This window comes from Parasteatoda tepidariorum, chromosome 11 (assembly GCF_982258835.1).
Source record: "Parasteatoda tepidariorum strain Cologne lab strain chromosome 11, Ptep-v5.0, whole genome shotgun sequence".
NCBI classification, from domain to species: Eukaryota; Metazoa; Arthropoda; class Arachnida; order Araneae; family Theridiidae; genus Parasteatoda; species Parasteatoda tepidariorum.
In genome coordinates this window covers 15,015,073-15,031,902 of record NC_141765.1, presented here as the reverse complement: position 1 = coordinate 15,031,902, position 16,830 = coordinate 15,015,073, and the positions used below count along the sequence as shown (strand labels likewise).

At 30.6% G+C, this 16,830-nt stretch overlaps 2 protein-coding genes across 2 annotated transcripts in view; both read left to right on the top strand.

The window, feature by feature from the left end:
- Positions 1–7,539: 7,539 nt before the first annotated feature.
- The window catches only part of LOC107445078 (calpain-A), a 57,761-nt gene continuing 48,470 nt past the window's right edge, over positions 7,540–16,830 (top strand). The window contains exons 1-2 of the mRNA XM_016059404.4: positions 7,540–7,846; positions 16,621–16,823. Coding sequence (XP_015914890.2) covers positions 16,638–16,823 — 186 coding nt within the window. The 5' untranslated portion in view covers positions 7,540–7,846; positions 16,621–16,637. The remainder of the gene's footprint in view (positions 7,847–16,620; positions 16,824–16,830) is intronic.
- Positions 10,776–13,106, top strand: LOC139427042 (tigger transposable element-derived protein 6). Its single transcript, XM_071187502.2, has 2 exons — positions 10,776–11,716; positions 13,067–13,106. The coding sequence occupies exons 1-2, from the start codon at positions 10,776–10,778 to the stop codon at positions 13,104–13,106; spliced, it is 981 nt and encodes a 326-aa protein (XP_071043603.2).

The following is a 16,830-nucleotide window of genomic DNA, read 5'->3' as shown; positions in this document are numbered from 1 at the left end:
CAATAGCCACAATCTGGGAAATGTATTCCCTATAGTTTGGTCAAAAGAGCGGTGCACAGTTCGGACAACTTAAGGTTAATTTACTTTTTGCGTATTTTGCCATATCTCCAGAAATTTTTAAGCGAATTGAAAAAATTTTGCGCACAATTGTAAAATTCGTTTATTCAGCTATAATTCCACGCAAAAATAAATTTCAGTAAATATTTATTATTTCAATTATTTTTAATCATTTTATTGAACAATAAAGGAAAAATGTAAATTTTAAGATATACAATTTTTATAGCATTTTAAAGAACATAACTTTACATGGCAAAATTTAAGTGAAATCAATCGAATAGTTCCTGAGAAATTGAATTTTTAAAATAAGACCTTTTTTTTTTAAATTCGATTTCTTAGGAACTATTCGACTTCGTATAGTATTGTCAGTATCTTGTCATGCAAAATATTATTCCTTAAAATTATGTAAGAAATTGTATACCATACAATTAAAAAAACTTCTACTAATATTAAATACAAAATTAAAAAATTATAATGCTAACTAAAAATTATTTTTTGCATGCAATTATCTTTAAATAAATGAATTTTATAATTGTGCACAAAGTTTCTTCAATTCGCTTAAAAAACTCTCGAGACATGGCGAAAAATGCAAAAAGTAAAATTAAGATTTTGGGGTCCAAATTTTGGATCGCTAATCTAACCAAACTATTGGGACCATATTTCCCAGATTGCGGCTACTCCCTAAATTTTGGGTGTCAGAAATCCAAATCCGCCGAAAAAAAGGTATGTTTATGATTATGTATTCAAAGAAGGTACGTTTTTGTGTCTGATTTCGTAACTTAAAATATCGACTGCGCTAATTAATTAGCATATTTTAGGTCACCTCCTCGAGCCATTAAGTCCTAGTAAGGGAAAATTCGATCATTAGATCAAAAGGTATACTCAGAGTGATCCTTCTTTTTTTTCACACTGTAACAGAATAAATTAAATAAATATAATTCAACTTTCATAACCATAATTTACAAAAAATTATAAATATAATTTATATATTAAATTTAATTCATGTAACAAAATAAATTTTAAAATACCGTCATGTGGGGCTACTTTGTGCAAATTCGAATTTGGCCCTTTTCAAGTGCTGCTTTTCAGTACTATGTTTTTTTCACGTTAAAAATGTGTGGCATTTGAAGATATAAGTCTCCTCTATTACTACAAACATTTTTTCGAATTTTAAAACAATCTCAGGGTGTGTTTTGTTTATCCAATGTCAACAACTTTCCGAGAACGTCGGACGTCGAAAACTGTGCGTGGAAACTTTAGCTGTGAAATGCAAAGACGTTGATAAAACAATTGTCGTAAGTGCAAAATTTTTTATTTACATATTAATAAACAATTATATCATGCTAGCGTTAAAAAATTTTGAAAATTAATAACAAATAAACGGAAAATGAAGAAAAAAATGCACTGTCGTTTTTTTTTTCGACAGAAAAATGGCCAGACGTTATAAAAAAAATACCTGGAACGAGAAATTACCGTGATTACACTTTAGAAAAGCTGCAACAATATTTGCAAGCAGTTGCTGGTGGTATGTCGATTGCAGAAGCTTCTCGGATGTACAAAATCCACAGAAATACTATCTTTAACAAAATTCACAAGAAACACGTGAAACGTGCTGATAAACTATTATTTTTCTTCTACAAAGATTTTTCAATGAATTAATCAAATGATTTAACACATAAAAATATATTTTATAAGACATCAGATGATTTTGACAGAAACTGAAGAGCAAATTCTGTCATGTTCATTCAAGCATGTTATGTTCAAATTTATCGATATTATAAATGTTAATGAATATGTAATAATTATTATTTTTGTAATTTCATCTATTTCAGTATTCAAAAATTTATATGTTTTCCTTCTGCTTAAACTCGAATATTTTGAAATAAACATTCTTTTTGAGAAAAAATTCTTTATAAAAAATTGTTTTTTAACGCTGAAAATTATTTTCAAACTAATATCTTTACATATCTTGATGTTTTTGTTATTAAAATGTCAACAATTAACTTTTTTAGCAATTTTATATCAATATTTTACTAAAAACATGATTATTAAACTGAATTCCTATCGCTGCACAAAGTAGCCCCTCTTGGGGGCTACTTTGTGCAAGGTATGGTTTGACTTATTATTTGTAAATATTAAATGCAAATAATGCCAATATTGATCAAATTCACTCGTCTGAGTCCAGTTAGGAATATAATATAGATAAATTTTACTAAAATTTGAATTAACATAGTTTTTTTACATGTCAAAGTTCAAAAACTGCGAAATCCTGCACAAAGTAGCCCCACATGACGGTAATGAATTTAATGTTAAGTTTACTGAGTTTGCATAGGTTTGCATAGACTGATATTTTAAGAAACTACTTATAATAAAAACTTGAGAAACATCACTGGCAAAATATAAAGATTCGGTTTATTATTAAAATTTATGTATAAAATTGTAATTCTTTCTGGCAATTAATTTCATTTCTTAAAATGCATGGAATATCTGACCAATAAAATTTTTAAGTCATGTTAAAAAGAGCTTTATTACATTTATCTTTACAAGTGAATAACAACAAAGTGAATAACATATTATGAAAAAATAATGAAAAAAAATTCCTAATCTCTCTATAGTTGATCACAAGTCTAGTTGACCACTAAAGTGATGCACCGCAACATTACAGTGTACTTAAAAAAATCAAATAAAAAGTTGAAAATATGGCATATGTTTTACACAGAGAATGATTTCAATTGCTGATAATTTTATTTATTTATTTATTTTAGTAAACAAAATGGCTGTTTCTAAGCCTTTCATTCAACAATAGTCCCAATAGTTTACTCAGAAGAGCCTTTTTTTTCACCTGTTTATTTCCCTTTTCGATCATTTCGGAATTTTTTTAGCGAATCGAAAAAGTTTTTTTGGACACAATTATATGTTTATTCAATGAAAGTTCCATGTAAATTGTATTTTGTAATAGCGTTTTTATGATTTTATTTAATGAGGGTTGAAAAATGTTGAGTTGTAAGGTATTAGAATTTTTATATCATTTTAAACTAAGTAATTTGAAAAGAGAAAATGCAAAACTTGAACGAAATTGCTCGAATAATTCCTGAGAAAAAGAATTTTAGAAAAAGGACTTCCTTGAAATTTTATGAACTCAGAAACTATTTATCCGATTTCGTTCAAATTTTATATTTTATTGCTTAAAATTACATTGTTTAATACTAAGAGAAAAAAATTATATATTTCAATTTATTAGTTTTCTGCAATATTAGACAAAATAAAAAAAAGTATTTTTTGCGTAGAATCCTCAGTGAATAAAAGAATTTTATCATTGTGAAAAAAAAAATCGATTTGCTTTAAAACTTTTGGAGATTTGGTTAAATACGGAGAAAGTGAAAGTGAGAGTAAGAGGTCGAAGCTTTCGTTGGTTCTCTTATCAACTCTATTGCGAATATATTTTCCAGATTTCAACTACTCATCATATCTTGGGACATGGGGGCTCAGAGCTCTTACAATGAGGAGACCAGGTTTCGAATCCTAGGGAGATGGAGGGTCGATACGAATTCCGCACCCGGTCCACACCGACCACAGTGATGACGTAAAATATCTTCAGTGGTAGACGGATAATGAGTTAGAGTTCCCTTGCCCTCAGGCTAACAGTGGGAGTTTTTCCTACCATGCAAAGCAAATGCAGGTTGATTCCATCAAAAAAGTCCTCCGCGAAGGTAAATTGCTCCCTATACTTAATCCAGGAGTTCCCTTGTCTTCTGGGTTGGGTTCAAAATTGCAAGGCTACGGAGTTTATCATTAGTAGTCGTAAAGTCAGAATTGGGTTGGCTATTCAAAGCCGAATGGATAAATAAACACCCGTCATCTCTTGAGAGTCAAGAATTCAAATCTATTGTGAAAAAGTATGCTTATTGCAAGTATGTTCTTATTTCATAGCTTAAAATATCATTTGCACTTCAAAATAAGGCCCTTGAACCATTAATAGAGATTTTATTTTATTTTATAACCGTCGTTGAACAACCGACCCAAGTTCATGGGTTTACGACTACTAACGTTCAACTCCGTAGCCTTGTAATTTTGAACCAATCCAGAAGACAAGGAAACTCCTGGATCAGTACCCCCAGAGGTATTGATTTGTTGTGGGAACATGGAGGACTTTGAGACTCGACAAATTTAACGTGCATCAGTCACCATTTACTACACGGGGAGTCTTCGGCCGGCGAGGATCGAACCCACGACCTCTTGGATATGGGCCCAGCACCCTACCGACCAGGCTATCCCGGCCCCCATTAATAGAGATTGAATACTTGAGAGTCTGAACATAAAATAAAAAGCTACCCAAGGTGCTTCCGTCTCTTTTTTCTTTTTTTCTTTCTTTTTTAGAGTACTGAACAAGCCTATTCTTAAATTCTCCATAAAAAGTTTCAGCGATTAATCATGGCAGATTTATCACTAAAATTTTCTTCTTTTTTTATGAGAGCGTGCAAATACATTTTAAAAGAATATTCGAGTTCTTTCCGATAAGATAAAATTCTTTCTACGCCTTATGTATCCTTTTCACCGCTTATTTCCTGCACTAGTGATTTACATGCGATGCGTTTTAAATGGTAAATCTGTATGATTCATCGTACAGAAATCTTTCGAACTTGAAACTTTACAATTTTATTTTTTTTTCTTAACAGCACGCATTTCTTAATTATAACTTAAAAATATGATTTGTTAAAGCAATATTGAGGGAAGGCTTCATGTAAGATCACAAAATCGACTTCGTTTAATAAGGAATCGAATCAGACCATCATAAGTGAACTCATCGATGTGACACCGACCCTACCATATAGCACAAGCACCTAACAAGCAATTAACTTTATTTAAAAAATAAAAATTAAGGAAATTATAAAATTCGTTGTTTCTAATGTCACATGCCAAATACCAGCAGACTGCTTCGTGAAACAAGCGAATTTAAGGGTGCGTTTTTTGTTTTTCAGTGGTGCCATCTATGGTCAAGAATACAACTTAAGCCACATACACACGTCACAGCCCGTTTTAAACAGTTGATATATTCATACGTACACTCATTCATTCATCCACATACCGCAATTTTGATCAAAATCACAGAATGATCAATCTAAAATTCAGTACCCCCAGAGGTATTGATTCGTAAGGGGAAGTTGGAGGATGTCATGACCCAACAGATTTAACATGCACCAGTCACCATTTACTTCGGCCGGTGGGCATCGAATTCATGATCTCTTGGACATGGGCCCAACTCCCTAACTAGGCTATTCCGGCCATAAAATTCGTTTTGTTAATTTTGCCGCATAGCTTTTACGTTTGTTATAACAAGTTCTTTTAATATTGCTTTTTTTAAATAGAATAAAATAATAAATATATAAATAAATAAAAAATTTCCGTTTTAGTCGTTTTAACAATTTCAACAATTTAATATTAATATTACATGTTCTCATGAATTTGGCATACAAGTAAGGATAAAAGTTTTTTTTTTTTTAATTTATCAAGGCCTTAAATTAATTTTATATATTTTTATAATGAACTGTCAGAATTTTTACAAGATACTTTCAATTTTTCCTTTAATAAGTATGAAAACTATTGTGCTCTTATAAAGTTGTCCCATGAACACAAAAATTCAATAAAGCTTTTACTTTAAACATTTCAAAATACATTCTGTTTAATGAAAAATTACTGAAGCTTCAACTCCACTGAAGTATTGAACTTCTAATGGGAATTAGGCATGCTTGCATGACAATCTTCAAAATAAAAAAAATGTTAATGAAAAGATTTTAAAATGAATAATATACTACCACTTTTAATATATCACCAGACTTAATATATAGTTTTGGAATATTTAACAAAAATAAAGTAAAAAAGCATGCACATTAGGAATCACTGCTAAAAAATATTAATGCTAGTACAAAGAAAGCTGCTCTTAAAATTGCTACAAAACCAGTCTGACTGACCGATGAAACTCGTAAGTTTTTCTAACAAATTCATTTTAGCTCTTTTCTGTATCCTTCACTAATCAAATAGTTTTGATGTTTTCGATGTCGTCTTCCTCAATAGTGTTTTGTCAGATTTCAATATCGTTAAGGTTTATTCATTCCTTAAATATTAATTTGTTACCCCAAATATGCTTACTTTTTTTACTTGGTTTTTGAAAATAATTCTCAAATATAAATTAAGGCTATTTTTCGAAGGATCTGTCCTCGCATTAAATTATGCTTTTTAAAAAATTTTGAAAAACATGTTAAGAGTGGTCATAATGGATCTCTCAATACATTTCACATATTTCTATTGCTAACTATTTGGATTGCTAACTAATGTATAAATTAAGAAATAAAAAAAATCTCCTGAATTTGTATTAAATTCCCTTAAAAACGTCTCGAGATATGGCAAAATAAGCAAAAATTAAAATTAACATTAAGGGGTCCTAACTTTGGACCGCTCTCCTGAACAAACTATGGGGGGGCTATATTTTCCAGATTGCGGCTACCACCTATATTTTGGGGGTCAGTAATCCGCATCCGTCGAAAAAAAAGGTATGTTTATTCAGAGAAAATACGTTTTTGTGTTTGATTTCGTAGTTTAAAATATCGTCTGTACTGATTAATTAGCGTATTTGAGGTCACCAAATTTACCAAATCGAAAATACTAGCAGCATTATTATTTTATTCCTTTAAATTTTTGAGAAATGTTTTTATTTGTTCGATGAGTAACCGAACACCATTTCTACCAATCTAATATTAATAAATAATAAAGTGAATTCTTTATACCCCAACCTTTTTTAAAAGTTATTTTGCTGTAAAATGATACGCTGTTATTTAAAGTTATTTAAAAAAAAAAAGGAAATTCCCAAAATTTAAAATAAAATGCGAGATATTTCTAGTTCGCTTCGGGAGGTTTGTTCGAAATCTTCGGATGTTCTGCAGTGGACAATGCTTGCCGCTATAAGTTCTCTATCCTAGAATTACCCAATGTTACTTAAAAAAAAAACTTTCCCTTCCGTTTTTCCATTCCGAAATTTAAACTTAAAATTAGTCAAATTTTTTTAAGAGTTTTGAAGTCCTGATTACCTATCATTAAAAGTTCCGAAAAGTATGCAATTAAAAAAACATGAACATCAAACAACAACAACTAATTTTTTAAACAAGTCTGACGTTATTCGTGCGAATAAACGATATAAATAAATCGATCACGAAGAAGAATCAAGAAAATCGAAAAATGAAATCAATCGAACACAAAAAATCTCATTAAATTTCCTTTTAAGTAATTTTATGTCCTTCTCCTTCAATTTCAGTTTTTCAATAGTATCCAAGCAATTTGGAATGGATCGTTACATTGAAGCGATTAAGTAGAGTTTTTATTTGGATGAGAGTGGCGCATGTTTCAAAAACATAAAGAGTGAAGTGTTCTGTTTACCATTTACTTAAAAGTGAATTGTTGACATCAAAAGTTGCCGTAAATTCTAAGCTCAAACAGACACCAATCGTCGGTTTAATCGATCATTATTACCAAGGAAACGCCACCAATTGACTTAATAGGTAATGCAAAAGAAGACAACATAGACAGAAAAGTAATGTGATATAGAAAATTTACTTGTAAGAATAACGTGGTTATAAATTCAATATGTACTTCGATTTACGGAACAATCAATAAGCAAAGCGTTAATACCGTTCCTGCATCAACAAGGTTCAATTGGGAAGGGTTTAATCTGGGTGTCAGCAATAAAACTTCGAATGTATTTTATACTTTTCTTTGGGAATTATAATTATTATTGAGGGTAAGTGTTGTGCTTTATTATTATTTCTTATTAATTACAATTACTTTATTATTAAATTGCATAATTTTAGTTTATGTTTAAATGTTTTGTTTAAAGCGCATTCGTAGTTTTTAGAGTTTAAAGGAGGCTTCGATACAATTTGACAACGATTCAAAATATTCATTAAAAAGTGATTTCATTTCATAAAATTTTTAATTTAAGAGAATGGAGAACAAAGATTTAAATCAAATTTAAATTTATCAATGTAATTTACGTAAAAAAAGGCCAAATGGAATAATTAAGTGAGCATTACGAAAGGGAAATAAAAATTTATATTTAAAACTGCCAGAAAAAAAAGAAAAGAAACGAAAGAAGAAGAAAAACTAACACAACACAATCACTAAGCAAAATTTATGTTACGATTCTTCAAATATTTATAAATTAATAAGAAATTGGATGAAGTGATTTTAAAAAAAAAAACGGTTTCCTCATTCAATTACATAAAAATGTAATCTTTACAATCGGTATGAACTTTTAATTTATTTAATATAACAAAATAAAGATTTTTTTGTCAAATAATTAATTTAAGAATAGTTATTTATTTTGTAACCTCTTTTACTCCACATAAGCTATAAAGTTAGTATTTCTGAAGGGGGATAGGTAGTTTTAAAACTGATTTTTCAGAAGTTGGATATATTTACTTTCATAAGCAGTTCATAGAAAAACTTCCACAATGTTAAAAGTCGTATTTTTAAAATTCAATTACTCAGAAACTATTAGATTGATTTAACTCAAATTTTATTTTTTGACATTTAAAATCGCGTTCTTTAAAATGATGTTAAAATTTGTATACCTTATAACTGAAAGTTCTTTTTCAACTTTTATTATCTGAAATAATAAAAATAATGAATATTTAAAACCAATTAATTTGCATGGAATTATCTTCGGTTAAAAAAAATTTATAATTGTGTGTAAAAAGTTTTCAATTAGCTTTAAAAGTTCTCCAGATATGGAGAAATGCGCAAAAAGTAAAATTAACATTAAGGGATCCAAATATAGACCGCTTTCCCGCCCAAATTATTGGGACCATGTTTCCCAGATTCCGACTATCCCTATATTTTGAGGGTTAGAAATCCAAATCCGTTGAAAAAAAGTATGAAAAAAAGTATCGTTTAATAAATTTTTATTGAGCAATTTATAATTTTTTATTATTTTAATTAATATTAGTTGAAAAACTTTGAACCGCAAGTCATTAAATTTTTATCATTTTAAAGTATATAACTTTATATGGAAAAATACAAAATTTCAGTGAAATCGGTTGAATGATTCTTGAAGAAATGAAATTTTTGAAATCCGATTTCTCAGGAACTATTCGACTGATTTTGTATTGAACTTTGCATTGTCATATTGTTTGTATTTTATATTGTAAAATAATATTCTTCCAAATGATGTAAAAAATAGTATACCAGACATTTCAAAAATTTTTCGAGTAATATTAAATAAAATATTGAAAAAATATAAATGCTAACTAAAAGTTATTTTTTGCATAGAATTATCTTTGGATAAATGAATTATATAACTGCGTGTGAAAATTTTTCAATCCCCTTTAAAAATCCTCGAGATAGGGCGAAATACGCAAAAAGTAAGATTTATATTAAGGGGTCCAAATTCTTTATCATTCTCCTGACCAAACTATGTGGACCATATTTCCCATATTGCGGCTACCACCTATATTTTGGATAACAGAAATCCGAATCAGTCGAAAAAAGGTAGTTTTATGAATACAAAATGAATACATGAATTCAAAGAAAGTACGTTTTTGTGTCTGATTTCGTAACTTAAAGAATCGTCTTCGCTAATTAATTAGCATATTTTGAAGTCACCCCCTTGAACCATTAAGATTGTGTCCAAATACGTGAAGATCTGATTATTAGCTCAAGAGTTATTCAGGGTGGTACGTTTTTAATTTTACGCACTGTACATCAATGTCACTAATCTACTATATCTCACACAATAAATTTGACTGAAAAATAAAAATTATTCAAGATGGCTTCTCTAGTCCCATGTCCATATCTCCCCCCATCCCCTACAAATATATATATATATATATATATATATATATATATATATATATATATAATTCCGACTTCCCAAAAATTTTGTTAAAACACATGTTTATATAAAATATTTTAGGCAACTATTTAGGCAAATATTTTGGCCTTTCATTAAATTGATTTATATTTACACGAGTTTATAATTGGTCACAGTTCCAGTGTCTGTATGATTTAAGAATATAGTGAAGTTACTTTTTAATGGCTTAATCGAAGCCAACATCAAAATATTTCAACATTTCAATCCTAATATTTGCTTTCTCAATCTTTGTCTTAAAACGGTATTTCATATGATATTGTTAGTCTGTCAGATTACCTAAAACATGCTCCAAGTTTTAATAGCATATAATCGATGCCAAACAATATAATTATCATTTACTTAAGTTAATATGTCAGATAAAAATCTATCAATTTTTTTTCTTTATGAAGGGTTTAAGTAGTGAAACCTGTGTATAACGATACTGTCTATAACGATAAACCTGTCTATAGCGATATTTCCTTGAGGTCCCGGTGAAATTCCTATTTACTCAATGTATTTTTAACCTGTTTATAGCGATAACCACTTTTCAGTTAAACATGTCTACAACGATAATTTTTCCTCTTTTGATAGTTGATTGTTCCATTCCGATTTTTCGAGCTTAAATGTGAGATAACAAAATGTATTTTATTTTTCATCTCCTTTGTATGTAATATTCTTTCGTTGTTTCTGAGAAAAAATGCCACTTTTAGGGGAAATTAGAGCAGTAGAAATGGGTGAAGAGGTATTGTAGGAGGGAGAGAGCTTCATCAGAAATGCTGATGAAACTGGCTTATTTTATCAGCTTATGCCAGATAAAACAATGACATTTAAGGGAGAAAATTGTAAAGGCGATAAAAAATCAAAACAGAGGTTAACTGCTCTACTTTGTGCAAACAGTACTGGAACCGATAAACTGAAGCCGTTCGTTATAGGCAAATACGCTAAACCTAGATGTTTTAAGAATGTGAAAAGTTTACCAGTTGACTACAAGGCAAACAAAAGAGCCTGGATGACAGAAGAAATATTTAACAACTGGCTGCTTGATGTGGATAAGGAGATGAAAAGAAAGAAGAAAAAAATAGCTCTCTTAGTTGACAACTGCACTCCTCACAACAATCCTCCAAGTTTGAAAAATATAAAATTGTTTTATTTTCCCCCAAATTGCACGTCGATTCTACAACCATTAGATTTGGGAATAATAAAATGTTTCAAAGGATACTATCGAACAAGATTAGTTCAGAACGTTGTTTATAATCTGGATAATAAACTCCCAAATCCTTATGCAGTTGATGTAAAAAATGCATGTGATTGGATTTCCGGAGGTTGGAATTCATTGACACTATCCACCATCCAAAATTGTTGGAAGAAAGCTTCTTTCTTTGAGGATAAAAGCAACGGAGACGCAGAAACTGAGCTTACTGAAATCACTGATGAAGAAGAAAAATGTGTGGCAGGCTTAAATTCGATTGTCAGTGATTTCCAAAGATCATCTAATGCATCATTTCTATTTAACGCAGATGAATTTTTAAATTTAGATAATGATGTGTTGGTTTTCAGTGGTGCAAGTGATGAAGAAATCGTAGCAGAAGTTATCCCGGGTGATCAAAGTGATGAGGAAGAAGCAGCTGACTGTTCTCAAAACAGGACTCAAATTTCACCCGAGAATGCCATATTGCTAATTAACACTTTGCAAGATTTTGTTGCAACATTACCAAATGTAATTGATGTTCATTTGAATTCATTAGATGGACTGAAATCTAGGTGCATGGAAATGGCAATTGCTTCCAAAAATAAGCAAACAAAACTAACCAATAATTTTTCTAAATAATTTCTGTTTTGATTCATAAAATTGTAAGTAAATTATTCTTGTGTGCTGTTTCATAATTCTAAGTAAAATTTTCATTTGGAGCCTATAAAAGAAGTTTAATTTATCATTAGTCTTAAACGTATACTTTTAAAATTCAAACCTGTCTATAACGATAACCTGCCTATAACAATATTTTATTTAGGTCCCTACAGTATCGTTATAGACAGGTTTTACTGATGTTATTTTTACAAACAAAGCAGGGCCGGGGTAGCCTAGTTGGTAGGACACTGGGGCCATGTCTCAGAAGTAGTGAGTTCAATCCCCGTTGGTTAAAGACTCCCCATGTAGTAATAATGACTGGCACACGTTAAATCCTGTGGGTCACAAAGTCCTCCATTTTCTCATAACAAATCAAACCTCTGGGGGTACTGAATTAGAGATTGATCGTTCTCTAGTTCATGTCAAAAATACGATGTGTGGATGAATGAATGGATTGATGAATGGGTTCGCCCTATAAACGTGCAGTGACGTACGTGTGGCTGAAGTCGTATTCTTGGGTATAGATGGCACCACCAAAAAACAAAAAACACACTCTCTGCCTTAAATTGTCTTGGTTTTACCAAGCAGGCTTGTTAGTATTGGTAAGAAGCATTAGAAACAACAACAACAACACAAATAAAGCACGAATTATTAGTATAATTTTCACATTGAAATAGCGGCAGTTTTTTTAACGTATTTCATATTAACTCCGAATGATCCTAAAACATAATCGAAGATCTTAGTGAAAATAAAGGTACTAAATGACATTTCAGTAAATTTAAAAAGCATCTATTTGGAAAATGTAGTAGTAGAAAGAAGATATTAACACAAAAGTTTCTAAAAACTGCCGCATTTTAAAAATCGACAAATTAAAATAAAAATAACGTAACAATAATAATATTCTATAACTGTAGCTGATCTTGAAATTATTTTAAAAGCACAATAAGCACAATTTTAAAAGCAAAAAATATCTTGTCAACAAAAGTCTAATTCTTTTTTTTACTACAGAATTCCAATATTTCATTTTTCCAATTAATCAATAAGAGCGTTACCTTATTCACTTTTAAATAGTTCACAAAAGGAAGCAAAAGATAATATTTTATGCAAAAACGAAAAGAAAGCCGATTAAAAACTTATAAATATAATAGCAGCATTCGTAAATTTAAATTACGTCTATTTCTCAAAACAAAAATCCTTTTTAATGTTTTCGGTTTTATCTCAAACATTTGTTTATGGTTCTTTAAATCGATTACTCTGTTTTGTAGTGATAATTTATCGTACACGCAACTTGTGAATGAAAGTTAACTAATCAATACATTCATACGTATAAGAAATTGCTAATGTAGAATAATATTCTATGGAGGAAAAGGAAACATAAGAATTGGAAGGTAAAATGTTTGACTAATTGTTTCCAACTGAGAAGAAAAAAATTGTTGTTTACTTGATCAATGGCCGTCACGGAGATAGGGTGTATGAGGTACTATTACACCCTTCTACAGTATTTCCAGGTCAATTTTAAATGTATTCCGTGAATAACCGAGAGAATCAATACTTTTATGATTTTTAGTGATATTACAAGGGCCGCCAATACTTTCATTTTATGATCAATAGAGTCTTAGGATGGGAAGCCACGAATATTGCATCTTTAGTCTCTTGAGATAAAAGGCCGCATCTTGCATTTTATTAGTGAAAATATTACAAACCATTTGTCTTAAGATTTTTTTCATTACAAAAGCTGCTATTACTTTTTATAAATTGTAAATGAAAAAGTCGACCGAAAGGTCGTATCATAACAGAGGTTTTGTTGGTATCTTTCTAATTATGGCCACCAATTTAAAATGTATTTAGGATCAAAAACTTAAATAACATTGATCTTGGAATTTTTTTAAGTGATTTACCTATAATTTTTTTAAAGAAATAAGCAGCCGTAGTGACTCAGGGGATACAGTACTCGCCTCCCAATCAGGCGTTCCTTGTTTGAATCCCAACGACGGCTGGTCGATGCAAATTCCGCACCCGATTCGCACCGACCACAGAGCTGACATAAAATATCCTCGCTGGTAGATGGATCATGGGTTCCCATGCCGCAGGCTAACCGTGAGAGGCTTTCCTTTCCATGTAATGTGAATGCGGGTTAGTTCCATCAAAAACTCCCCAAGAAGGCAAATTTATTCTAATACTTGAACCAGGAGCTACCTTGTCTTCGGGATTTGGTTCAAAAATACAAGGCTATGGAGTTAACTCAAAATTGGGTCGGCTGTTCAAAAACGGTACAAAGAGATATATTATAGTCTACAAAATATAAATAGCCAATAAAATATAGTCGCCACTATTTTTTCATGCTTATATATTAACCCCTTGACATACGAAGACGTCTGGGAGACGTCATTTGTTTCTTATGTCAAAACAATAATTGACGTGTCTCAGACAACAACATTGCGAGTCGTTGTTTACAGTGCAATCAAAGATCATTTCGATAACAAATTATATGTCAAGGGGTTAAATGGAAAAAAGCGATATAAAACATTGTAATAGAAAACATAGTAATTCCACGAGTTCTAGAAAAATAATAATTACGGGCCGTCAATATGTTTCACGAAATAAAAATTTATAGAAATTAATAAATTAAATCAAAATCATTAAATCAAATATCTAAATAAAAATTGGCATTCTTAAAGATTTTTCGTTTTTAATTCATTTACTATTTTCTCTTAAGGGCTGCTTAAGGTTTCAGATTTATTTAATTTAAAGGAAAGCAATTTCTTAAGCAATTGGAATAAAAAATCTTTGCTTTTTGTTTTCGTAGTTTAAAAATACAGATTTTCCGATTTAGTTAATATTATTATTTATTTATTATTGTTTGGTCGCTAACGCGTTCAAGTCTAAGTGAAACTCAAACAAGATTAAGCGAAAACAATTGGAATTAGATCTGACATTCTGTAATAAGAATTTATTATCATTGTCTAAAGGTTACATTGAATACAAACTTTATGTTTACTTGATTTTTGTATATATATTTATTAGTATTTTAAATTAAATTAATGCGAAAAAAATTGTTTAAATTGTTGTTAAAAAAATTGTTGCCTGATGAAAAATTGATGCAGCCCTTAGTGATTAAAAAAAAATTGATAGGTCTTCGATAGCTGGCAACTTGCAAATTCAAAATGAATAAAATATTATTATATTTTAAATTGACACAATATGAGTTATATAAAAGAAGAGCTGCCGAATTTGCCCTCTTAGCATATTTTTTTATTTTTCTTGGCATCTCAGCTGTTCATAATATTCACACAACTTATATGTAGTTATTTTTTTAAAAAAAATAAAATAGTCAGAAACTAATAATATCTCTGTGTAGTAAAAAATTAATGTCGTCCTAGCCGCCACTGCTTTTTTAGATAATTTTCGCTGTTTCGGCTTCTTGCTCTAATCATCTAAATGCTATTATGTGAAACAAAATGAAATGTTCCACTTTCTACGAGAAATGTTTGAAGAATAATTTGATATGAAAATATTATTGATTTCGGTTATAAATTTTAAAAAAATTTTAAGTCAATGTGCATTTTTTGAGCAACGCAATTCGGTTGTTGTTGTTGGCCATTCCAGTAGCGCCACACTTCTGCCACACTCATACGTCACTGCCGTTTATAAGGCGTACCCATTCATTCATCCACACATCGTAATTTTGACCTAGACCAGGGAACGATCAATTTCCAATTCAGTACGACCGCCAAAAATGTAATCTGTTATGGAAACATGAAGGACTTTGCGATCTGACTGATTTAAAGTGTACCAGTCGCCATTTACTACACGGGGAGTCTTCATCCGGTTGGATTCGAACTCCCGTGCTCACTAGCGTACGTCCAACGCCCTGCCAACCAGGCTATCCCGGCCCACGTAATTTAGTTTAGGTAAAACTATTAGTATCAGAATAAAAAATTTTTACAACTATATAAATTTTTTGAGCCTCGATTGCTCAGGGGATAGAGCGTTCGCCTTCCAATGAGGTGAACCGGGTTCGAATCTCAGTCGATACGAATTCCGCATCCGGCTTGCACCGACCACAATGCTAAATTGAAATATCCTCAGTGGTAGACGGATCATGGGTTAGAATCCCCTGTAAAGCAATTTAAGTTTTAACTTAAAAGTATACAAATTTTTTTTCTAAAATAACTAAATTTTCCAATTTAACCTTCAACTCGAAAGATAAATCATTGGTATCATCATTTTTATTGCACTCTGACTGTTGATCTCTTTCAGAGATCGTCAAAGAAAGCTCTCTAAATAAGAGTTTCATACAAATATTTTGAAATTTTGAATACATTAGAATATATTTATTTGTTTTATTATTGTTGTTTATTGTATATATCTATGGAAAAAATTCCGTGCCTACCTAAAGTGGTAATAAATTGAGGAGGTCGCTACACAGAGGTGGTCTTTCCTGGAGGTTCCACTGTAACTCAGAATCCTCAGCTGTCACTCTTTTTTATGTTGATAACATTTCATTGATTTAAAAAAGCTTAAAATATTACTAAAAGCGAAAACGCGTTGTTCTTTCATGAAGTACTCCGTTTTTAATAACACCAAACTGACAGCTATAACTCTTTTTCTTTTCATTGCCAAAACTATAAAGCACAAATAAATCAAAATTCAATTCAGCGGGCATGAATTTCAGGGCTCTCTCTATTCGATTTACGAGCATATGTTTGATAGCTCATTTCATCCCTCATTGCCATAACTTTTCACGAGCTGTGTATTCTAGGAATAAAAATAGACATTTTTAAAGTATTGTCTGACTTATCTTTTTATGATCTTGCAGAATTTTTTTTTCATTCGATGGGCTGTGGTGCGAGTGTGGATGGAGATTCTGATTCACAGGCATCTCTAGAAGAGTGGGAAAAAATCCAGCAACAGCGACGTCGATCTTTTTTATCTGATGATTCTGACAATGGATCAGGATTAGGAAGTCCAACATTCAGAAAAGATATGCAAGATAAAGAAATGCGAGCACCTGGTTTTCAGGCAAGTA

Bases quoted from the DNA above. Each gene is read 5' to 3' on its own strand.
- LOC139427042 (XM_071187502.2), top strand. From the start codon at position 10,776: ATGACATTTAAGGGAGAAAATTGTAAAGGCGATAAAAAATCAAAACAG. The intron at 11,717-13,066 runs GTGCATGGAAAT...TCTGTTTTGTAG, and splicing joins TTAGATGGACTGAAATCTAG to TGATAATTTATCGTACACGC.